This window comes from Peromyscus eremicus, chromosome 10 (genome assembly GCF_949786415.1).
Source record: "Peromyscus eremicus chromosome 10, PerEre_H2_v1, whole genome shotgun sequence".
NCBI lineage: Eukaryota > Metazoa > Chordata > Mammalia > Rodentia > Cricetidae > Peromyscus > Peromyscus eremicus.
Genome location: NC_081426.1, coordinates 2,064,428 through 2,088,253, shown reverse-complemented (window position 1 = coordinate 2,088,253; position 23,826 = coordinate 2,064,428). Strand labels below are relative to the sequence as shown.

Sequence of the window (23,826 nt, the reverse complement as noted above, 5' to 3'; positions counted from 1 at the left end):
GCAGCCCTAGCTGTCCTGGAACTTGTTCTGTAGACAGGCTGGCCTCAAACTCACAGAGATCCACCAAGTAGTCTTTTATTTAGTATCCAAATGGCCACGTGTTTGAGCTAGACTAGATGTCTACTCTTAAGAATACTGTTTTGTGGGCCAATAAGATGGCTCAGTAGGTAGCCTATAAGCTCAATTCTCAGGACTCACATGGTAGAAGGAGAAAACCAACTCTGGCAGGTTTTCTTCTGACCTCCATACACATGCTGTGGCATGTATGCTCACATACATATAAGCAAATACTGTAATTAAACCTTTTCTATATGACTGTTATTTGAGGCTGGGGAGATGGCTCAGTGGATAAAGCCCTCACTTTGCAATTATGGAGACCAGAGTTAGGATCTTCAGAACTTACATGAAAGCCAAATGGGACAAAGTGGCCACCTATAATCTCTGAAGCAAGCTTGCTAGATGGACAAACTGAAATTTTCCATTTTCTGGTTCATCAAGAGAACGAGCCTCAGTACATAAGAGTGATCCAGGAAGACACCAGATGTCAACTTTATCTTCCACTAGCATACATGTGAACATGGCCTAATCACACATCATACACACAGAAAATAAAAATAAAAAATGCTTTTTTATGTAGAATAGATTTTAATTCACTGGTACTATTATATTTATACAACTTCGTTGTATTATTTATTATTCTAGCTTTGATATTTTATGCATATACATTAATATAAATTAATATATACAAGTTGGGAGGAATTAATGCTTATTATTTGGTATTTAATGGTGTAGTTTTGAGACTAGTCCATAGGTTGATAATTTAAATGGTCAGCTCTATAACACAAAGAAATAACTAGGCATTTTGCTACTCAGTTATAAGTCAGGCAGCCAGGAGCTTAGAGATGGCACAATGGTCAAAGAACACTTGCTGTGGCTGGGTATGGTGGCTCACACCTTTAGTCCAGCACTCTAGAGGCAGAGACAGCGGATCTCTGAGTTCAAGGCCAGCCTTGTCTACACACAGAGTTCCAGGACAGACAGGACTACACAGAGAAACCCTGTCTTGAAACAAAACAAGAACAACAAAACTACTTGTTGCTCTTGCAGAGCACAAGGGTTCTATTCCCAGCATCCATGTGGTGGTTCACAACCATCCCTAACTCTAGTTCCAGAGTTCTAACATCTTTTCTGACGTCTGTCTTGACTGTCTTAATATAGATTCTAAATCTATATCATTTCTTTATTCAGATTACCTGCTGTTTATAAAACATTGTTTTGTGTTGTTGGCAAAGCATGTTTTGACCTAAGTGATACTTTCATTGAAATTTATGAGCCCAGTTTAGATGAGCCTCTCTTAGTGCTTCTCACTACTTCCCAAGCTTTAATTCTTACAGGGAGCCAGTATTAGTTGATTCTTAGAGCAATTTAAAACCTGCAAAGAAGATGTGATAACATTCATTATCCTATGTTTGTTTATTCTATTATTATTATTATTATTATTATTATTATTATTATTATTATTATTATTGGTTTTTCAAGACAGGGTTTCTCTGTGTATCCCTGGCTGTCCCGGAAATCACTCTGTAGACCAGGCTGGCCTTGAACTCACAGAGATCCACCTGTCTCTGCCTCCCAAGTGTTGAGATTAAAGCCATGAACCACCAGGCCCAGTTCCACATGTTTGTTTATATAAGAAAAGCTTTTGAGATTAAAAATGGTGGGGGTTGGGGATTTAGCTCAATGGTAGAGCGCTTGCCTAGCAAGCACAAGGCCCTGGGTTCGGTCCTCAGCTCTTTAAAAAAAAAAAAAAAAATGGTATATTGTCAACTAAAACTTTCAGGAAATGTGATTGGAAAGTATTTGATAACTAAATTTTGGAAAGAACAGAGAAGAGTGCTATGTCTTAAGCCACTAAATCAGCTTCCTTTAACTAGAAAGTAAACTTTTATGTTACAAATAAAACAAAGGCTCACAGGTACAAATACTTTTTTAGTCTTTCATCTTCTCCATCTTGAAATTTATGCCTATCAGTTTCAGATGATGTTCCTAATTCCTTTGTTACTCTTGTCTTTCTAATTAATGTCACTGCTACTTTGAAGAGACAACTATTACTAAGGTGGTTTCTTTCTTACCATTAAAGCATATATAGGTTACTGGTGGTATCAAATATATAAATATATAACAAAGTAAGTTATTGCTGCAGTTGTGATTGCTTTTGTCTCTTTATGCTATTTTCTTTTTAAATATAGTTGTTTCTTGGAATTTATATTTTCAGCAATTTTTTTCTGCTCACCTGAGATTTTTATTTTTCTCTCCTTACTGTACAACACCTCCAGAACTGTCTAAAGCTATTCAGGTATCAAAAATTAAATGCAGCCAAAATCAGACTTAGTAAATATATTAAAAGCCAGTTGTAGAATCAATCCAACACCAAAATGAATGAGATTTGTTCTTTGTATTCATGAAACTTAAAGTCTTCAGACAGAAAATATAAAAATTAATTACAGGTGCTGAAAAGATGGCTATGTGGCTTCAAGTACTTGCTGCATTTACAGAGGACCCAAGTTCGGTTCTCAGCACCCATGTTGTATGGCTTACAACCACTTTCAACTCCAGTCCCAGTGTATCTAATGACTCTTTTGGCCTCTACAAGCACCTGCACATACGTCATATACACACTTTTGCACATGAATAAAAATAACTCAAAGTGTTAATTACAGTAACAGGCAGGATGGTATTGTGGTATATTTGTTTACACTAACACTCTGAGACTGCTAATAAAAGTTTACCTTGAATCAGAGAAGCAGCAGAGAAGCTACCAGTGACATCCTCTCTCTCTCCTTTCATGATCCAAAAAACCTGAGAATCTTTGTAAGCCCCTCTCTACTACTTCCCGTGTCTCTCTCTGTATCCTGGGTCCTCTAAAACCTCTATGGCTAATTTTGGTAAGCTAGTTCCTAACTCTGACCTCTGATTCATGGTAAACTTTATTGCCATTCTCAGAATGTCAGTGTGAACAAATATCCCACAACATTTCCCCAGTTTTGTCTAAATAAAAAGGAAAGGTTTTAACTTTAACAAACTAAAACTATATACAATAAGAACAATTATCAAGTAAGAATTACATTCAGAATGTCCAGTCCATTTGTATTTGGCAAATTCAGGAGAAGATACTCTTATTATCTTTCCTATCTTAGTGAGTCCAAAGCTTTGTACCTAATTTGCTTTCTATCACAACTTGTATTACCAACCTAGAAAAATCTTTTTAGACCTTAAAACATTTTCTTTGATAAACAACTTAAGCTTTATGTCCCTCAATCTTCTACACCTTACATCTTTTTTTTTTCCTGAATTTGGTAATAAGGAAAACTGTAACTATAACTGTCTCGTCTTCAACCCCATCAGAGACCCAAGAAGGATCTATTACCTGAGTAAACAGGAAGTGCAGAGCAAACAACTTCCAAAACTGTAGAAACGACAGAGACATCTGGCTGCTTAGACAGTTACCCAAGGTTCCTCTGCAATGTTGGGGCATCTATCTTTGGCCTATAGGCCTAGAATATCTAACAGACTTTTGTGAAGCAGGAATTTTGAAGGACTGGCCCACCTTGTCTTGGCAAAGTTCAGTAGTCGCCTTCTTTTGTGTCCTACTTGTCCAATTTGGACAACATTCTGTCAGCGAGGGTAGTTTCTTGCCCAGTGGCTAACTTTGCCACAATTAATGCAAACTCCATGTGGAGGTTCTTTGATGTCCTTTTTTTGACGTAAATGGGTACTGCCTGGAGCAGATGTGTCTCACTGTTATGAAAAACCTTAGGTTATTAAAACATCTTAAATGCCATATTCTATAGATCTCTGAAGTGTTTGAAGACCATCTATCTGTTTGAAATATATCTGTTTGACCTTGAAAACATACCTACATGACTACAAGTTTGATTGTTATAGTTGACTAACTACTAACCTGCATTTTTTTATTATCCTAAATAGTTTGTAATAATAGCTTTCAAGGGCCAGAACTTTACATTTTTAAATGAGCTGCATAGGTGCAATACCTTAAACAATAGAAGAAATATATATACAGTATGTTCTAACAAAAACAACCTTAAATTTGTATCAGTATTCAAAAATCTATACCAATGTAAAATATTTGAAATTAATAGTTGCTTTTTAGTTTTAAAGTAGATTCAATAATATACCCTTTTATTCCACCATTCCTACATCCCCCCCTTTTTTCTTTTCAGAATGAGATCCCTGAATCTTAATCTTCTTTGCTTAGTTTTCTTCCTGTCTATGACCAGTAACAACTTGCAGGCAACCCCCCTAAATGATGATGAAAATCCATAATCCACAGAACAACCAAAAATCACCCATTCCACCTCTTGAAATGTGGGTGTCGTGTTCTTAAAATTACTTCCTGTTGTCAGGGGTGACAGCATCTTTAGGGGACCCTGAGAAAATTGAGATAATGGTCAAGTCTTGGGAAAGCTAGCTGATGTCTAATCTTGGTGTGATGGGAAAGTGCAGGGCTTATCTGAAGTCCTGACTAGAGTAGTTTACAAGGCTGGACCATCTTAGCTAACCACTTTGAAATTGTCCTGAGCAGTTTGTAGTCCAAAGCTGATCTTTGGGTGGTGTTTGTTCACTTAATGGTGTTACCACAATCCATGTGGATTCATCATTATGAGGCCCCATCATTTTCTTAGAGATCCCAAAGGTCACTGTCAAGAATGGTCACAGTTCACTGCAGAAAACTTAAAACATTTTCAATGTCATATGCAGCAGATCACTGAGAAGTTTAAAGGACCACAATCTGTTAAATACATCCAGGTACACAAACTTAGTTCCTAGTTACCTGCTTCAGAGTCAAGCCTTAAATCATGTACAGGAAGCTAGCTGAAGCTTATTTCTAGAATTAGTTAGTACTCTATATGACCATTCATATCACAACAGAAAGTTTACATATAGATTATAAATTATACCTTAAGATTTTAAAGAGTCAAAACCAAAGGATTATGAGATTAGTGGCAATAGAATAGTTCCTTAATTTTGTTTTTCTTTGTCCCATACCAGGTGGCTCTTCTGACATGAGGCAGAGATTTTGGATTTTCCTTTAACAAGCATGTTTGGGTTTAGAAAAGGAGAGAGCCATGCTCCAACTCCAAAGCCTACTTTAATTTTTAGTTGAATGGGACTGCAAAAATACCATTTGCATTATATGTCTGTAGAGAACAGCAGAAACAAACCTTTGGGAAGATTTATGAAATTCTATCCTGTTGGAAATGTGCTATACCATTAGGCCAGTTTACTCTTTTCCAGTGTCTCATTTGCCAATGGTTTTGTCTTTAGCTTCATTTGCAGATACTTGGGTAGAGTCTCGTGTAGTTCAGACTGGTTTTTAACTGGCAGTGTTGCTGATGATGATCTTGAACTCTGCTCCTTATGCTTTTGCTTTCACCTCTCAGGTGCTGATATTACAAGCATGCATAAGCATGCACCACCACACCCAGCTATGTCTTTGGGTTCTTTAGGTATAAAGTGTGCATTAACTGAAACCTTTATTTTACTGTATACTCTGAAATTGGAATGCAAGTGTGAAGACCTGAGTTTGCATCCTTAGTACCTATGTAGAAAGCTGGGTATAGTATGTGTGCCTGCAACCATGGGTGGGGTTGGGGATTAGGGATTGTACAACAGAAAGACCAGAAAGACATCTGGGATGTGACGGCCATCCTGCTTAACTGAAAAACAAACTCCAGGTTCAGTGAAAGGCCCTGTCAGGAGACTAAGACAGCAACAGAAAAGGGTACCCTCTTGCCCATGGCACATAAATGTGTGTACATATGCATACATCACATATGCATTTTTAAAAATTACTTAATAACTGACTTATGCATTCTAAAATATTGTAAAGTAACTAGAATATTGGTATTCACATCTGTCTGGCTCTTACCACTATGTGCCATGAGTATGGCATTCTTTTTTATTGTAACTGTTTAAAGGCATCCAGTATTGAGGTGTTTTGTTTTGCTTTGCTTTGTTTGGTCTGACTATGTAGTCCTAATCAGCCTGGAACTTCGTAGGCTAGGTATGCCTGTGCCTTCCAAGTATTGGAATAAAAGGTGTGTGTCACTATGCCCAGCTTATGTTGAGTTTTAAGTCTTAAACTACTCATGTTGGCCATTATGTAAAAATGCATAATATTAATATCACAGACGTGTGTGATATAATGGATACATCAACTTCTTTTTTTCTATTTTAGTCTTATAAAACCAGAAGAAATATTTGGGAATTTAGTTATTCAATTTCCCTTTTTGAGCATTAATCGCTCTTTTGGTGGTCTTGTCAGAGTTCTGTTTACTTACTAAATTTTGTGCTGTGACCACCACTAAGAGGAGGATAGTTTACACCAAACATGAAGGCTTATAGATATCATTTAATACATCAATGTTGTTGTCATAGCTTGTCTCTAAAATTGTTTTGACATCTAGTGACAAACTATATTACTCTTGTACTTGGATAGTAGGTACAAACTTTTGGAATCAAAATTAGAATCCACTCTTAAGAAGTCCCTTGAAATAAAAGAAGAAAAAATTGCCGCTTTAGAAGCTCGGTTGGAAGAGTCTACAAATTACAACCAACAGTTGCGCCAAGAACTAAAAACAGTAAGTTTTTTCTTCAAAATTGCTTTATCAGTGTTTGAACAGAAAAACATAAAGAGAAAATAAAAACTCGAGTATATTTATGTTAGTATTTCATTCTGTTTCATATAATTGGGAGTATGTATTTTCAAGTATGTAATAGTCCCTCTTATAGGTGAGTACATAGGAAGAATTGTAGAAGTGAGATGGACAAGAAGCAGGCTTATTTTGTTTCAGAAACTCAGTTTTTGAGGTAATGATACCTTTCTCTGGTGCATTTTTCCTGTTGAGCCTTCAGGTGATTTTTAATCAATAAAGATATGACTATAAAGACATAGAGGACAGTCATAGGTGTGGTATAGGAAAGTAGGTGATCTGCTCACAAATAAGATGCTATCTAGATCTGTTTTCTTGTGAAATTTGGAGTTATTGAGTGAAGTTAAACACTGTTTTCGCTGTGAGTAAATTGAAGTATAAAGGGCTCAGCTGTTTGTAGGTGATAGAGAAGAGTCTCACTCTGTTTTACTCTGCCCTCTTCAGTCTCCTCATTGCTCCAGCTGTTGTCTTTTTCTTTACTTTTCATTTTTTTCTAAACAGGCTCTCTTGTAGCACAGATTGGCCTTAAACATACCATGTAGCCAAGGATAGCCTTGAGCTGATCATCCTACATTTTTCCTAAGCACAGGGATTGTAGAAGTGCTCTACATGACAAACAGATGGAGTGATGAGATTACTGTAGGCCACATTCAGAACTAATCTATTCAAAATCACCCTAGGAAATACAAGTAGATGTAAATTTTTCATTTACTTCTGTTTGTATACACACACACACACACACACACACACACACACACACACTTCACACACATGGGAGTGAGGGCACACCACAGCATGCCTGTTGCCTGTGGAGGTCAAAGGACAACGTGTAGACAACTTCTACCATATGCATCCTGGGGATCAAACTCAGGTTTTAAGGTTTGGCAGCAAACACCTTAAACTACTGAACTGTCTTACTGGTCCATGAGACATATTTTTGTACCAGATTATGGTTCAAGTAGAACAGAAGATTCACACTGGAGTAGGAAAGAGCTGCCCTGGTTTGGAGACTTGATGCTTCATAATAGTCATTAAGTCTTACAACTCCAAAGGCATAAATTTAAAATCTCCAAAATGTGCATACTGATTATAAGAGTTGCTGCCTGTAGAGAAATCCAGTTATCCTGCTTTCTATTAGGTAATTAACTTTCCAGATAGTCTACCAATCTTGGCAACCCCCCCCCATAAGCGTTATTACCTAATACTCGAATATTCTAGTTTTATTATGCTTTTAGAACAGTTGTTCTCAACATGTAAGTCATAACTCCTATGGAAGTTGCACATCAGATATCCTGTGTATCATATATTTACATTATGATTCATAACAAAATTACAGTTATGAAGTAGCAATGAAATAATTTTATGGTTTGGAGGTTACTACAACATTAAGAACTGCATTAAAAGATTGAGAGCCACTATTCTAGAGAAACAGTTAACCACATTTGAGTTTCTTCTGCAGAAAGGGAAGGCTTTTTGTTCACCATATACCTACAGCATCTTTACTGGTATTTGTTACAGATTTGCCATTGTGGAACCTACACTGGTTCAGAGTTCTGCTTTGTTGGCATAAATGATTATTAATCAGCTTTATGTCCTGAATTTCGTACTCTTAAACAATATTTGTAGGCTACAAATAATGATAACTCCATGAAGCTACTCAGCAAGAAAATAAGTAGGTTAGTACATGAGTTGGTTTTTGTGTTTTAAGTCTAAACATTGGAGATACCAAATTCCATCATTGTCTTTAACTTTAGCCATTTTTCATAACGGCTATAAACTGATTTACTCTTGTATACATGAATATGGAATTGTACTTTTCTAACCTTTCAATACTGTGCATGATGAAGCATATTACTTAAAAATGGATTCTGAAATTTAGACATAAACAATGTAAACTATGATGTAGAAATATGAAAGGGAATTTTTAAAAATCCAAAGGAAGGCAGAAAGAAACAGAACAAAGTACAGATTAGACAAATAGAAAATAAATAGTAAAGGGGAAGTTTTTAACCAAATCAGATCAGTTATATTTACTGTAAAAAGGTCTAAACATCCCCATTCTAAAGCAGAGATGATAATATTCAATGGAAAAGTAAAACTTACTGAAATGCCAACTACAAGAAATTTTGATGAAAAAATATATCATTGTAACACTAATCAAAAGAAAGCTATTAGCCGGGCGGTGGTGGCGCATGCCTGTAATCCCAGCACTCGGGAGGCAGAGGCAGGTGGATCTCTGTGAGTTTGAGGCCAGCCTGGTCTACAGTGGTAGTCCAGGACAGGCTCCAAAGCTACAGAGAAACCCTGTCTCGAAAAATCAAAAGAGAAAAAAAAAGAAAGAAAGAAAAAAGCTATTTAAATAGTTTTATAGCAATGACTTATCTCAGCTAAAAATTTTAAAATGATTGCCGGGCAGTAGTGGCACACACCTTTAATCCCAGCACTCAGGAGGCAGAGCCAGGCGGATCTCTGTGATTTCGAGGTCAGCCTGGTCTACAAAGTGAGTTCCAGGACAGGCACAAAACTACACGGAGAAACCCTGTCTTGAAAAACCAAAAAAAAAAAAAAAAAAAAAAAATTTAAAATGATCATTTTAGTTTCATAATTAAATGTTCTCATGTCTAACAACAGCTTCAAACTATGGCAGTATTGATAGAACTACATGGAGATTGACCTGTCCACAATTATAGTTAAAGGGTTTAATACCTATCTCACATATAAAAAGAACTTTATTAAATAAATAAAGGGTGTTTATAGGTGACCTACACTGAACATCGTTCTTTTTTTTAATATTTTTTTAAACTTTTATTTTATATGCATTGGTGTGAAGGTGTCAAATCCCCTGGAACTAGAATTACAGACAGTTGTGAGCTGCCATGTGGGTGCTGGGAATTGAACCCAGGTCCTCTGGAAGATTAGCCAGTGCTCTTTACTGCTGGGCCATCCCTCCAGCCCGTGAACGTCGTTCTTAATGATAAAAGACTATTTACTTTCAGGGGAAAAAAGCAAAGATACTGCTCTCATTATTTCTATTAAACACTGTGTTGTTGGTCTTAATGTATTAGGATAAAGAAAAGAATGCTGATATTTGTGTGGGTGTGTATGCAGGTGCCTGTGGAGGTCAGAGGAGAGTGTTGGATACTCTGAAGCTGTAGTTACAGGTGGCTTTGCACCACCTGATGTGACTGCTAGTCAAACATGGGTGCTCTGGAAGAGCACTTAACCACTGAATTGTAGCTAGAATTTTCCTGTCTGGCCCACAGTCAGGACAAATCTCTCTCACCCGCCAGTCCCACAGCCGCTCAGACCCAACCAAGTAAACACAGAGACATATTGCTTACAAACTGTATGGCCGTGCCAGGCTTCTTGCTAACTGTTCTTATAGCTTAAATTAATCCATTTCTATAAATCTATACCTTGCCACATGGCTCGTGGCTTACCGGCGTCTTCACATGCTGCTTGTCATGGTGGCGGCTGGCAGTGACTCCGCCTTCCTGTTTTCTCTGTTCTCCTCTCTGTTAATCCTGCCTATACTTCCTGCCTGGCCACTGGTCAATCAGTGTTTTATTTATTGACCAATCAGAGCAATTTGACATACAGACCATCCCACAGCACCGAACCATTTCTTTAGCCCCAGAAATACAAATTTGAAAGGACGAACATAGATACATTTATTGGCTTCTGACATGATTATTTGGGCAGGAAATTCTAAAGAATTTAAGAAAATTATATAAAGTTTATTTTATCTAGTGTCCTAGGTTAAAAGTCAGTATATAAAACTCTTAACCATATTTGTATATATTAACAATGAAAAATTAAAGAAAATTTAAAAGAAAAATATCATTTATAATACTGTAAAATACCATGAAGTACTTTAAAGTACTCTGCATCGATAAAATATAAAGAGTACCTTAGTAAATGGAGGGGTACCATATCATTAAGTGTTCTATATTGCTGATAGGACATATCTTAGGTTTGCAAATAGCTCAGTGGTTTAGCTCTTGTCCAGGTTGTGGAAAACTTAGATCTGGTCCCTAGGACTAGAATAAATAAACAAGGAGATCACAAATAAATCTGTTAATTCAATGTAATACCAAACATAATCCAAATTAAATTAGAAGATAGGTTAATCAGCTGATTACAAAATTTTGGTGGAATATAGCCATTTTTTAAATATTAATTTTGCTAATCCATGAACATGGGAGGACTTTCTATCTGTTAGAATCCTTATCTCTTCTGCATTTTAAAGATTTCTTTGTAAAGGTCTTTAGCCTCTTAGATTTACTCCTAGATGTTTTGTCTTTTTCCTGATACTTTTGTAAATGGGGATGCTTTCCTAGTTCTTTTCTCAGCATGCTCACCATCACTATATAGAAAACTCTGATTCTGGATGATGGTTTTGTATGTGGCTACTTCAGTAAAAGTATTTAATCAGTCAGATCGAAGTGTTTTTGATGGAACTCCTAAGGTCTTTTCCGTATAGGATCATGTTGTCCAACAATGTGGATAGTTTGACTTCTTTTTCTGTTTGCTCTTTTTTTATTCCTTGTCTTGCCTTACTGCTATAGCTAGGACTTCAAGTCTAGAAGAGTAACAGTAGAGAAGGTAGACATTCTTGCTTCAGTCCAGGTTTTAGATGAAATGGTTTCAGTTTTTCCCTGCTTAGTATAATGTTGGCTATAGGTTTGTTGAACATAGCATTTATTATGTTGAGATATGTGCTTATATTCTAATTTCTTCAAGGGCTTTTATCATGAAGAGATGTTAAACTTTATCAGAAACCTTTTCTGCATCTATTGAAGTGATGCAATGAATTGTGTCCCAGAGACCATTTAGGTTCTGCATTGCTTGATTTATTGATTTGATTTGTATGTGCCAGACTGTCCATATATCCCTGGAATGAAACCAACTTGATCATGTTATCTGATTTTTTTAAATTGCTTTTTAAATGTGTGTGTGTGTGTGTGTGTGTGTGTGTGTGTGTGTGTGAGAGAGAGAGAGAGAGAGAGAGAGAGAGAGAGAGAGAGAGAGAGAGAGAAGGGGATGCTTTAAGTGTACAGGTGCCTGTGGAGACCAGAAGAGGGTGTTGAAACCTCTGGAACTGAAGTTACAAGCATTTAGTTGTTAGTAACCCAACATGGATGATGAACCCAACATGAACTCGGGTCCTGTGAAAAAGCAGCAAGCTACCCTTAATTGCTGAGCCATCTCTCCAGCTACTTGTCTAATGTTTTTAAAGTAAGAGCAGTTGAGGAATACACCTCTGGTCTTCAAAGGCATGTGAACATATGTGTACACAAGCAAACATCTATAAACATATACACAAAAGATTTTTATTAAAAACTGGAAATAACTCAGTGATCCTCATCTGATAATTGAATAAAGAAATTTTGGTATATCCATATAGTAAGAGACAGTACAACAGTAGAAAAGAGGAAAAAATTACTGATTCATTTAATATATTAGTAAAGCATAAGAATATGCTCAGAAAAATATACATAAAAAGATTACATATTGTGTAAGTACATTTAGAGCATGCAACACTAAATTTGGTGAAAAAAAGCATAACAATTTTGTCTTGTAAGTAGTGATCCTTCTAAAGTGATAGAAATACTCTTATCCTGTTGATAAGTTACATGGATATATGTTATTCTAAAAAATAGACCACGTATCTCTTATAATCAGTGCATTAGAAACTATATATAGATTATACCTCAGTTCTAAAACGTTATATTATCTTTGATAATCACTGAAAATTTGAAATTACAGTATAATTTATAATATTATTATTAATTGCTTTAAACTTTAACTTAATGGACTTTTAGTTTTAAATTGACTCTGCATTGCTTTGTTGTAGAATATTTTGTTTTAATTCACACTTTATTCATTTCCTGTGTGAATATAAGGATTTTGATTAATGACGTGTAAGCTAAAGGAACACATGAACAGAGTATAACTCAGAAACATTGAATTTTATTTCCAGCTCTCCTATTTTTGGTTGTTATTTTCCACTCTTGTTTTCAAACACAGTTGAACTCTTCTTGCAAAACAAAAACAAAATAGTATATAACTGACATAACACTTTCTTCTTATGTAAGCTCTCCTTAATATTGCATTTATTTGACCACAGCTTTTCTAAGCCTAGAAAAAAGACTGTGTGAGAAAACGGGAGTATCCAAGATCTTCGGCCATACTTAACATTCCATTCCATCTTAGCTTTTTTTCTTTTCTTACCATTTTCTAACTCACTAGTAGTAATACTAGTTTACTACTGAATTAATAAAAGCTTCCTTAAGTTTTGTACAACATGAACTATTTCAGTCATTTCTGCCCTTAATATAAACTATGATGCTAATTTTTAAATGTACTATAAATATCTAAAATAAACTAGTAGATCAAGATAAGTATAATAGTAAATTTGAATTAAAGATGGGCTAGAGAGATAGCTCAACAGTTCAGAGTATATACTGTTCTTTCAGAGGATCTGAGTTTGGTTCCCAGCACCCATATTAGGTGGATCACAACCACCTGTAACTTCAACTCCAGGGGATCTGAAGCCTCTGGCCTTTGCAGATTCCTGTACTCAAATGCACAGACACACACACACACACACACACACACACACACACACACACACACACGCTCACTCATTTAAAAATAGCATATTTAGGGATTAGGGAGATAGCTTAACAATTAAGAACACTGGCTGCTCTTCCAGAGACCCTGGATTCAATTCCCAGCATCTACATGGCAGTTCACAACTGTTGTTAACTCCAGTTCCAGGGGATCCTCTACCCTCTTCTGTCCTCAGCAGGCACTGCATGCACATGCTGTACTGCTGTGGGATGGTCTGTACGTCAAATGTGTTGCTGATTGGTCAATAAATAAATCACTGATTGGCCAGTGGCCAGGCAGGAAGTATAGGCGGGACTAACAGAGAGGAGAATTGAGAGAACAGAAAGGCGGAAGGAAGGCACTGCCGTAAGCCATGAGCCACGTGGCAAGGTATAGATTTATAAAAATGGATTAATTTAAGATATAAGAACAGTTAGCAAGAAGCCTGGCACGGCCATACAGTTTGTAAGCAATATAAGTCTCTGTGTTTACTTGATTGGGTCTGAGCAGCTGTGGGACTGGCGGGTGTCAGAGATTTGTCCTGACTGTGGGCCAGGCAGGAAAACTGTAGCTACACTGTACACACCTTCATGAGATAAAACATTCATACACAGAATCTGTTTTTCATCTTAAAAAAAATTTAATTACAGAGAACTGTTAAATTTGGCAACTTTTGATCGTAGAAGATGATCAAGTTTTTTCATGTTAGTAGCAGTTCAAACCTGTGTATTACTCAGTCTTTTCTGGTGTTATTGCAACCTACTTTAAGTCAATTTGAGGCCCAGTGTGGTGGCTGACATCTCTAGTCTTAGCACTTAACAGATGATGGAAAGTGAGATCAGGAGTTCAAGGCCAACCTGGGGTATAACACAAATTGCTAAACTGTCTTATTAATAGAAAACCTGGAGCCAGATATTGGGGTGAAAGCTGAAAGATCAGAGAAACAGAACAAGCCACAGCCAACCTCACCTTACCAACTCCTCAGCTTCCAGAAATACTTCCTGTATACTCAGGCCTTATATACCTTTCTGTGCCCTGCCATCTTATTTCCTCACTCCACCCAGCTCTGTCACTTCCTGTCTGTCTATAGAGACCTCCAGATTTCTGTGGTTAACAAGTGCTGGGATTAAAGGCGTGTGTTACCATGCTTGGCTCTGTTCCCAGTGTGGCCTTGAACTCACAGAGATCCAGATAAATCTCTGCCTCCCAAATGCTAGGATTACAGGCGTGTGCTACTACTGCCTGACCTCTGTGTTTAATATAGTGGCTGGCTTTGTCCTCTGATCCTCCAGGTAAGCTTTATTTGTTAGAACAGAAATAAAATATCACCACACCAGGTCTTCATTTACAATTTATTTGTATGTGTAAGTGTGTTTATGTGTGTTGTGGGGGTGGGAGTCCTGAAGCTGGAGTTAGAGATGATTGTGAACTGTGCAAACTTGGGTCCTCTGGAAGAGCAAGAAGTGCTTTTAACCACCAAACCATCTCTCTAGCCCCTAAATCTGTATTTCAAAAACCTTTTGATCACAGTAATGGTAATCACACATTTATCACATTTTTAAATAATCTGTCATATTCACCAGACCAATACAGACCCTAAGTAATTGAGAAATACAGAAATCTTGGTGATTTTTTTTCCCATTAAAATATTTTAAATAATTTTAGGTGAAAAAAAATTATGAAGCTCTCAAACAGAGACAAGATGAGGAAACGATGGTGCAGAGCTCCCCTCCTGTCTCTGGAGAAGATAATAAATGGGAGCGAGAAAGTCAAGAAACGACCAGAGAACTCCTGAAAGTTAAAGACAGGTTAATCGAAGTAGAAAGAAATGTAAGTATTTTAAAAATTTTAGTAGGAACAAAATTCTTCAGAAATAATGAATTATTGGATATATTTATCTTTTATTAATTTATTTTGTACTTTCTTGTCTAGCTCATCATATAAAAAAGAATTAAATTTAGTATGCTTTGCTCCTTGCCCTCTTGTAAGTCAGCCACAAGCTTAATCAACACTCTGTATCATGTAGACAGTGCAGTCAAGTTCTTCTGCTAGTCTAAGGTGTGGCCCCGGATTATCCTCAGCCTCTGTATGTGCCTTTCAGGCTGACTTGGGAAAAGACTTCCTTCCGTGGTTGTTTTCTACCAGGGAATTCCTTCAGTAGTAGTCACGGTTTAAGCTGTCTCCTTTGAAATCAATACTGATTTTCATAAAATGGAGTCTTGTAGTCAGGCCACTTTTGATGTCCCAGTGAAGAGCACAAGACTTCTCTTTAATGGTTCTAATCGCTTTAATAATTACAGCTGCTGTCTTAGAACCTGTCTTGTACTTTATAACCTCTCCTTGTTGTCAGCCATTTTTGGATCTTTGCTTTCCTTGTTTGTCCTTCTGGCTGTGGGAACTGTAAGTGTTACAGCTGGGATGGAAAGGTATCCTGGCAGCCAGGAGCCAACAAATACCACAAAGTCATACGAGATTTTTTTGGGAGGGAGAAAAACAGGAGGGTGGCTGCCTTTGCTTGGGTGAGAAACAGCAGCAAACTGAACAGAATACAGGATTTATATAGAGTTTCTTGGGAAGGGGGTGGAACTTTTCAGTGTGGAGCTTTCCAGGTGGAGATGGGTGGGATTTCATGTCCAAGAGAGTGGGCTTTTTACTCTGTGGGGTGGCGGCAGAGTCCAGCAGTTAGAGTATTCTGTGGGTGGAACCTGGCAGTTAGAGGTCCTTGGGGAAGGGACTTACAGTAACCATGACATGGTATGAATGCTATCCTGTTTTGAGATTTCCTCCACCAAAGCAATTTGTCCATGACTTTTGAATTCAGTGTCTTAGTACATGGGAGGAATATAACCAGATTGTTTGCCACAGTATAACGTGAATGACTTCTATCTAAGTTTTCCACAGAGTTTTCCCACTGTCTGTGTTCCTCTTCTGCTCTCAAAGCCCCACCAGATTGGCCCTTGCTTATATTATTCTAGTGCTTTTCTAGCCCAAAGTTCCAAACTCTTCCCTATTGTTCCTGGATTCTACTCCCAAAGGCCTGAGGACCATATGGCCAGGTTATCACAACAACAGCCCCACTTTGTAACAATATTCTCTATTAGTTACAAAGATACTTGTCAGAAGCAACTTAAAGAAGGGAAGATAGGTTGACAGTTTGAGGATGGAGTCCATCAAGGCAGGGAAATCATGGCAATTGGAGCCTGAGGCACTGCTCATATTGCATCCGCTCACCTTTTCATTTCTGTTCAGTCACACACCAGTTCCCTCACAGACACACCCAGGTTTGTTTCCTAGATAGTCTAGATCCTGTCAGGTTGACATTCATTTTTAACCATCACATCATGTATGACTGGCTTGGCTACATGGTGAGTTCAAGACCAGCCTAGACTATATGATACTCTGTGTGGCCAGGCAGTGGTGATACACACCTTTAATCCCAGCACTAGGAAGGCAGAGACAGAAGGGTCTATGTAAGTTCAAGGCCAGCCTGAACTCACTATAGAGTGAGTTCCAGGACAGGCTCCAGCGCTACAGAGAAACCCTGTCTCAAAAAACAAAAATAAAATAAAACAACGTGTGTGTGTGTGTGTGTGTGCATTTGAACAAGATGTCTTTTTTTTCATCCTCTCAACAGATGATTTAAAAAGAGAACAGTATAATTATCTGCCTCAGCTTCTGTGTGTTTATTTGTTGCTGTTTCAGTTGTTTGAGACAGGTTCTCCATATGTAGCTCAGACTCACAGTCTTGCTTACCTGTCTCCCAGTTTCTGATGTTTCAGGCTGTTATTACAGCCACATCTACACCTTGCTTCCTCAGTCTTGATTTTATGGGGTCAAATCACAACCTCCATTTTACACAGTGATATATTGTTTATATTTATAAAAGTGAAGTTTTCTTTGTCTTCTATTGAAGATACAGCAGAACTATTGTGATTCATTGTATCATTTTTCTATGTAGTCAGTACTACATAGTAAGTAGTTAGCCTAATTAGGGTTATTTTGTATATTAGAGTTTTATTTCTGTTATATGGTAGATTCTTTGGTTACGCTTTTTAGTACAAATTTAGATTTTATGAAATGTAATTTATAAGTAATTAATCTTAAATGTGTAATATCCATGCCTACCATTTTAATGTCCACAACTAATATAGTAATTCACTTGTTTAACCATAAGAAGAAAATATGGCTATATATGCTAGAAAATTGAAAATGATATAATTTTTTGGATATACTTCAGAAGTCCTTACAGTTGAAATATAGTTTTAGTGAGAGTTTTATAACTTAGAAAAAGGAAACAAAACGTAATGCCTGGCAGGTCATTATGAACTGCATTTTTCTAATAGATGGCTCAAATTATTTGTGTAAATCTGCTTTCTTCCAAGTATGTTTGTTTTGAAAGTACATATTTTTCCTTCTAACCCAGGATCACCACTTACCCATGTATGCATGGAAAAGGTACACCTTTTTAATTGGATACAGTCTAGGCATGTATTCTACCACTAACCTACACCCTCAGCACTAGAAGAAAATATTTTATTTTAGGACATCATAAAGCAGACAGAACACAGGCACAATAGTATTTTAAGGTTACAGCAGTATTGCATCCTTTTTTATGCATTAAATATTTACAACTTGTGATTAAGGGGGAAGGTTTTTCTTTTTTTAAGATTGCTCAAGCTCATTTTATTAATTTATTAATTTCTGTTAAAGAAACTGTCTTGTGTTTATTTTTAATGAGTGTGGTATCTTCCTCTTGTTTGAAGAATGCTACGCTGCAGGCAGAGAAGCAAGCGCTGAAGACTCAACTGAAGCAGCTTGAGACACAGAACAGTAACTTGCAGGCTCAGATTCTTGCACTTCAGAGGCAGACAGTGTCATTACAGGAACAGAATACCACTCTTCAAACACAGAATGCCAAACTTCAGGTTGTACCAAACATTTTAATTATATAGTCTTATAGTAAAGAAACCTAGATATGTAAACACTGTTCCTTAGTGAATTTAATAATGGAAGGTAGATGGAAATATTTTTGTTTGCTTCTATGCCAGACTCTTAATGTGAACATTTTAAATGTCAAAGTCTGTATAAATTACTAAATTCACCCACAGTGTAAGTGAAGATGATCTTTCTGTCCTTTCAACAAGTTGATTCTAATCAATTGGGTGCAAACCCCTTATTTCAGAGTATGATTGCAGTACAATATTCTTTATGTCATTCTTAAAACATTCTTAGAAGTTTAGTTTTTGAAATGTATACAACATAGGAATTTTGTCTTTAGATTTCATTTAAAGGATATATTTGATGTAATCCAAAGGATCCATCTTCAACTTAACAATACCAGTGCCAGTTCACACAGAACAGTCCAGATTGGAGAAAGGAAACTGGTCTGAGTGGTGAAGTAAATGCTAATTTAGACACTACAGAGACTTTCCAAAAATAGTTCAAACAAGTAACCTTAATTCTTTGGGAAGCTATAACCCAAATTACTCTATTAGAATATGAATATGTCTGCAGTGATGTAATTAGAGCTTATTTAAGTTAACATTGTAACATTTTGTTAAAAAGAGCAACAAGTGGGTTTAAGGAGATAGCTAGCTGAGGCAGTAAAGCACTCCCAATCAGGAGGACCTGGGGAGCAGATGCTTACCATTCCAGCACTCGGTGGGCACAGACAGGTGGATCCCTGCAGCTCACTTACTAGCCAGCCTTGCCTAAGGGTAAGTCCTAGGCTAGGAAGAGACCTTGTCCTTTAAAAAAATAAAAAATAAAAAAAATAAATAAAAGGACTAACACGATGGCTCAGCAGATAAGGATGCTTGCTGTTAAACCTGAGGCCTGGAGTTCTGTCCCTGCAGTCTATATAGTAGAAGCATGGAACTCACTCCAGCAAGTTGTCCTCTTGCTTCCACGTGCATGCCACTGCATACATAAATTTCTTGTTCTCACTATCACTCTCTCACTTAGTATTTGAACTCCCACAGATCTGCCTACCTCTTCTTTCTAAATGCTGGGATTAAAGGCATGTATCACCATGCCTGGCAACTTTTTCTTACACCATTAATAATACACACATTCTTACAGGTTGAAAATTCCACCCTTAATTCACAAAGTACTTCACTTATGAACCAGAATGCACAGCTTCTAATCCAACAGTCTTCCTTAGAAAATGAAAATGAATCTATAATCAAAGAACGAGAAGACTTGAAATCTCTTTATGATTCTCTGATAAAAGATCATGAAAAGCTAGAACTTCTTCATGAACGGCAGGCTTCAGACTATGAATCTCTCATCTCTAAACATGGAACCCTAAAGTCTGCCCACAAGAACCTTGAGGTGGAACATAAAGACCTTGAAGACCGGTAATTTATATTTTATTGTATTTTTTAAAACAAATTTTTGGGTAGTATAATAAATTTTATACATTAAACCTATCTCAGATAATTTATGAGGTGAATTTATATAAATTTACATATGTTTTGTGTGATATTTGTTAAATTAATCATTTCCTTCTTTTTAAAAATATTTTCTTTGTTAGAACTGTTTAAAGCCAAATATCTAACTTTCTCTCCCCCTCCCCAGTTACAATCAGTTATTAAAACAGAAAGGACAATTGGAAGATTTAGAAAAAATGATCAAAATGGAACAAGAAAAAATGCTGCTTGAAAGCAAAAACCATGAGATGGTAGCTGCTGAATACAAGAAACTTTGTGGTGAAAATGATAGGTAATGATACTATTTATGTATTTTACTTTCTATCCCTTATCTCTAGAGAGAGAGAGAGAGAATGTGAGTGAGTTAGTTTGTGGTTGGTATGTGTGTTTATAATAGCACCCAAAATTTGGACTTACCATGGACTTTTTATGTTATTTTGAGCAGCAGACTCTTTATTAACTACGCCATCTTCCCAGCCCATTGTACATGTTTGTATGTGTACAGGTGCACATGTACACAACTCAACTTTATAATTATCTTGCCCTCTTCCTTTCTTTCTGAAAGGTCCTAAATCACTAGAACCATCTTCATCTTGATACTCAAATTCTGAATTTAGTCTCCTATACTTATTATAGCTAGATATTCTGTTATGAAGATGTTGAGCTTAAGTAAGCACAGTACAAAGCTGAAGTAGACTGTAGCTTATAGAGGATGGTGTATGGATAGCACAGGCACTTGAAGACTGTATTGTGACAAGTTATAACAGAGAGAGGAAGGGTTTTTTTTTATTGCATAACAAACTTCAGAGAAGTGTAAAGTCTCATCTTGTAGCTGACCATTGCTGGTATTTTAAAAATAACTGGAATAGTTCGTGGACATTAGTTGGGCTTTCCAGGCATCAAACTATACATTTCTGTGGAGCCTCCAGAAGAACAACTTAGTCAAAATGAAAAAGAAATCTGATACGATGAGTTTGACCAAAAGAATGCTCCAGGCTTGGGATGAGTGATCTCAAGTAAAGGGTTTTCTGTGTCTCAAGCCTGTTCTTGTCCAGGATGTATTTATTAATGTCTGTGTTGTATGAAAAGAAAGGCTTTATTAAGTAAAACGTGAAAGAGCTATTACACACACATGCACACACACACACACACCCCTTATCTTAGGACTGATAGTTCTAAATAGCCTGTTTAGGTCACAGATAATGCCAAAGAAAGTTTCTTTCTTAGACTATGTTATTTTGCCCTCTGTTGTTCACTGGATTTCATTTGGCACTATTGTTTTAAAGGACAATATAAAAAAATTCAGAATTTACTTTAGCACTCGTTTTTAGGAGGTTTTGGGGTGTGTATGTATGTATTTGTTTACATGTTTGTGTGTGGATTTGTGAGAGCATAGAAGTAAGAGGTTAGCATCCAATGTCTTTGACTACATTTCACCCTTTTTTCCATTTTCATGTGTGGTGTGATGTTGTGGATGAGTGTTTGCATGAGTGGGGCATGTGGGATACATGTAGAGGTACAAGATGGATGTGGAAAATCATTCTTTAATACTCTTCCACCTAATTCATTCTTGGCAGGATCTCTCAAGTCAAATCAGAGCTCACAGATGTGGCTAGTCTCACTATTCTGTTTGCCTTGGGGATCTCCTGCTTCCAATTTCCAAGACCAAAATTACACTGAGCTACCTGGACCATTTTGCACTTCTGTACGTTCTGGGGATCCCAAGAAAGGTCCTCGGGCTTGCATTTCAAGCACCTTAGCCACTGAGCCACTTCTTAGTCCATCTACTTTATTTATTTTAAACTTTTAAATTTTATTTTATGTGTATTAGTGTTTTGCTCATGTGCATGTCTGCACCATGTGCATGCCTGGTGCCCTTGGAGGTCAGAAGAGGATATTAGATCACCTGGAACTGGGCCTATAGACTGCTGTAAACAGCCCTGTGGGTGCTGAGAATCAAACCAGGTCCTGTGTAGGAACAGCAAGCACTACTAACTGCTGAGCTGTCCCTCCTGAGTGCCACCATAGTTTTTTGAGACAGGTTCTTTGACTGAACCTAGAGCTCATTGAGTGGCTGGCTTTAATGACAGCTGTCTCACTCATTTTAGTATCTCTGTTAAACCAGACTTCCTACATAGGTGTTGATATATACTAGGTAGCTGTATGAGTGATAATGCTTTTGTTCATAGAGTTCACCTATTTATAGTGTATTTGCCAGCTATATGAGGGGTTTCACCATTTTTTCATCATGTCTTAATTTTTTAAAAATATTTCATTGCTTAGATTTTTGTAAGCTGACTTGAATTCTTTGATGAATGAATTGAGTGAACTATTAGGTATTCTGGACAAAGACCACCTAGGCAAAATTGTGCTTTGTTCTCTGTGCCCCTTTTGTGGAATCCAATCTTAATGATGTAACATAAACTTGGCAGGTTACATCCAGTTTAGTGGAACAAATCCAGCTATCTGTGTCATGCATGACAGCCCCCAAACTAAAAAAAAGTAAAATATTTTGAAGAGTTAGTAGGGTGGGGGGACGTATAACGCTACAGGGAATGCGTACGGCCTATAATGTCTTATTTATTTACTTTCTTGTTTTAAAACAATGTGTCAGTCTCTGTCCTTAGAGATCAATAAAACTTTGTTTTGAAGGTAAATTATGAGAAGAAAGACAAATAGCTATAGCTTGATTTTCATAACATGGTAAGTGGGGATTACATAAAAACTAACAATTTGCCACAATTACAGAAAGCTACATATCTATAATTTGTTTGCTGCCTGTATTTCTCAATTTTCAGCCAGCATATTGGTTTAGTATTTAATACTAGATTGACTGATTAGCTTAACCTGATCTTTGTTCATGTTTAATTTAGACTCTGAAATTTCCATGAAATCATAACCAAATTGGTCATTTTTCCTTTTCATACTAATTTTTGGAGAAAAACTGATTATTGATCAATTAGTAACTGGCAAAAAATTTACATTTTCTAAATATGTCTGAATGATATTAACAGCATTTTCACATTGTGAAAACTATTGAAATATTTCTTTTATGATTTCTAATTGTAGGTTAAATCATACATATTGTCAACTTTTAAAAGAAACTGAAATTTTACAAACTGACCATAAAAATTTGAAAAGTCTTTTAAATAATTCTAAATTGGAACAAACAAGATTAGAAGCTGAATTTTCAAAGCTAAAGGAGCAGTATCAGCAGCTGGATATCACATCTACCAAGCTAAATAACCAGTGTGAGGTGAGCGCCAACAGACTCAATCATTGTTTCTTCTTTTAGGTGTCACAGCATGCCTAAAAAGTAATGAGTAGTATTACAATGACAGTCTTGGTATAGACTTACTGGTGTGTGTAAAAGGATTGGTCACACATACTTAAAATTCACAAGTAATTAAGAAAAACTGTATTTATTTCATCCCCTTTCATTCATTGTTCAAACTTAAATGTCCAGATGCTTTCAAATGGTCACATTATGTGGTTGTTTATTGAAAAATGTTTTTGTACTTGTAGCATGAAATTATAAACCAGTAGGATGGAAAATTAGTTTGTAATCATGTACACTTAAATACCCAACAGAGCCGGGCGGTGGTGGCGCACGCCTTTAATCCCAGCACTCGGGAGGCAGAGCCAGGCGGATCTCTGTGAGTTCGAGGCCAGCCTGGACTACCAAGTGAGTCCCAGGAAAGGCGCAAAGCTACACAGAGAAACCCTGTCTCGAAAAACCAAAAAAAAAAAAAAAAAATACCCAACAGAGCTCAGAAAGTTCAAAGCATTCATTCTACCTGTGATTTGAGTCTTAAAAATATATCCTGGGCTGGAGAGATGGCTCAGAGGTTAAGAACACTGGCTGTTCTTTCAGAGGTCCTGAGTTCAATTCCCAGCAACCACATGGTGGCTCACAACCATCTGTAATGAGATCTGGCTCCCTCTTCTGGCCTGCAGGGATACATGCAAACAGAATAAATAAATAAATCTTAAAAAAAAAAAAAGATATTTTTCAAAAAAAAAATATATATCCTAACTATATTTAT

At 36.7% G+C, this 23,826-nt stretch overlaps 1 protein-coding gene across 10 annotated transcripts in view; it reads left to right on the top strand.

The window, feature by feature from the left end:
- Positions 1–23,826, top strand: part of Ccdc88a (coiled-coil domain containing 88A) — a 176,272-nt gene that overhangs the window by 113,426 nt on the left and 39,020 nt on the right. For all 10 annotated transcript variants that reach the window (XR_009381759.1, XR_009381758.1, XM_059275204.1 and 7 more), the window contains 6 exons: positions 6,521–6,662; positions 15,015–15,179; positions 18,113–18,274; positions 19,431–19,708; positions 19,929–20,072; positions 22,850–23,036. Coding sequence is in view for 8 of the 10 variants with exons in the window: in XM_059275204.1 (XP_059131187.1) it covers positions 6,521–6,662; positions 15,015–15,179; positions 18,113–18,274; positions 19,431–19,708; positions 19,929–20,072; positions 22,850–23,036 (1,078 nt within the window). In the remaining 2 variants the exon portion in view is untranslated. The remainder of the gene's footprint in view (positions 1–6,520; positions 6,663–15,014; positions 15,180–18,112; positions 18,275–19,430; positions 19,709–19,928; positions 20,073–22,849; positions 23,037–23,826) is intronic.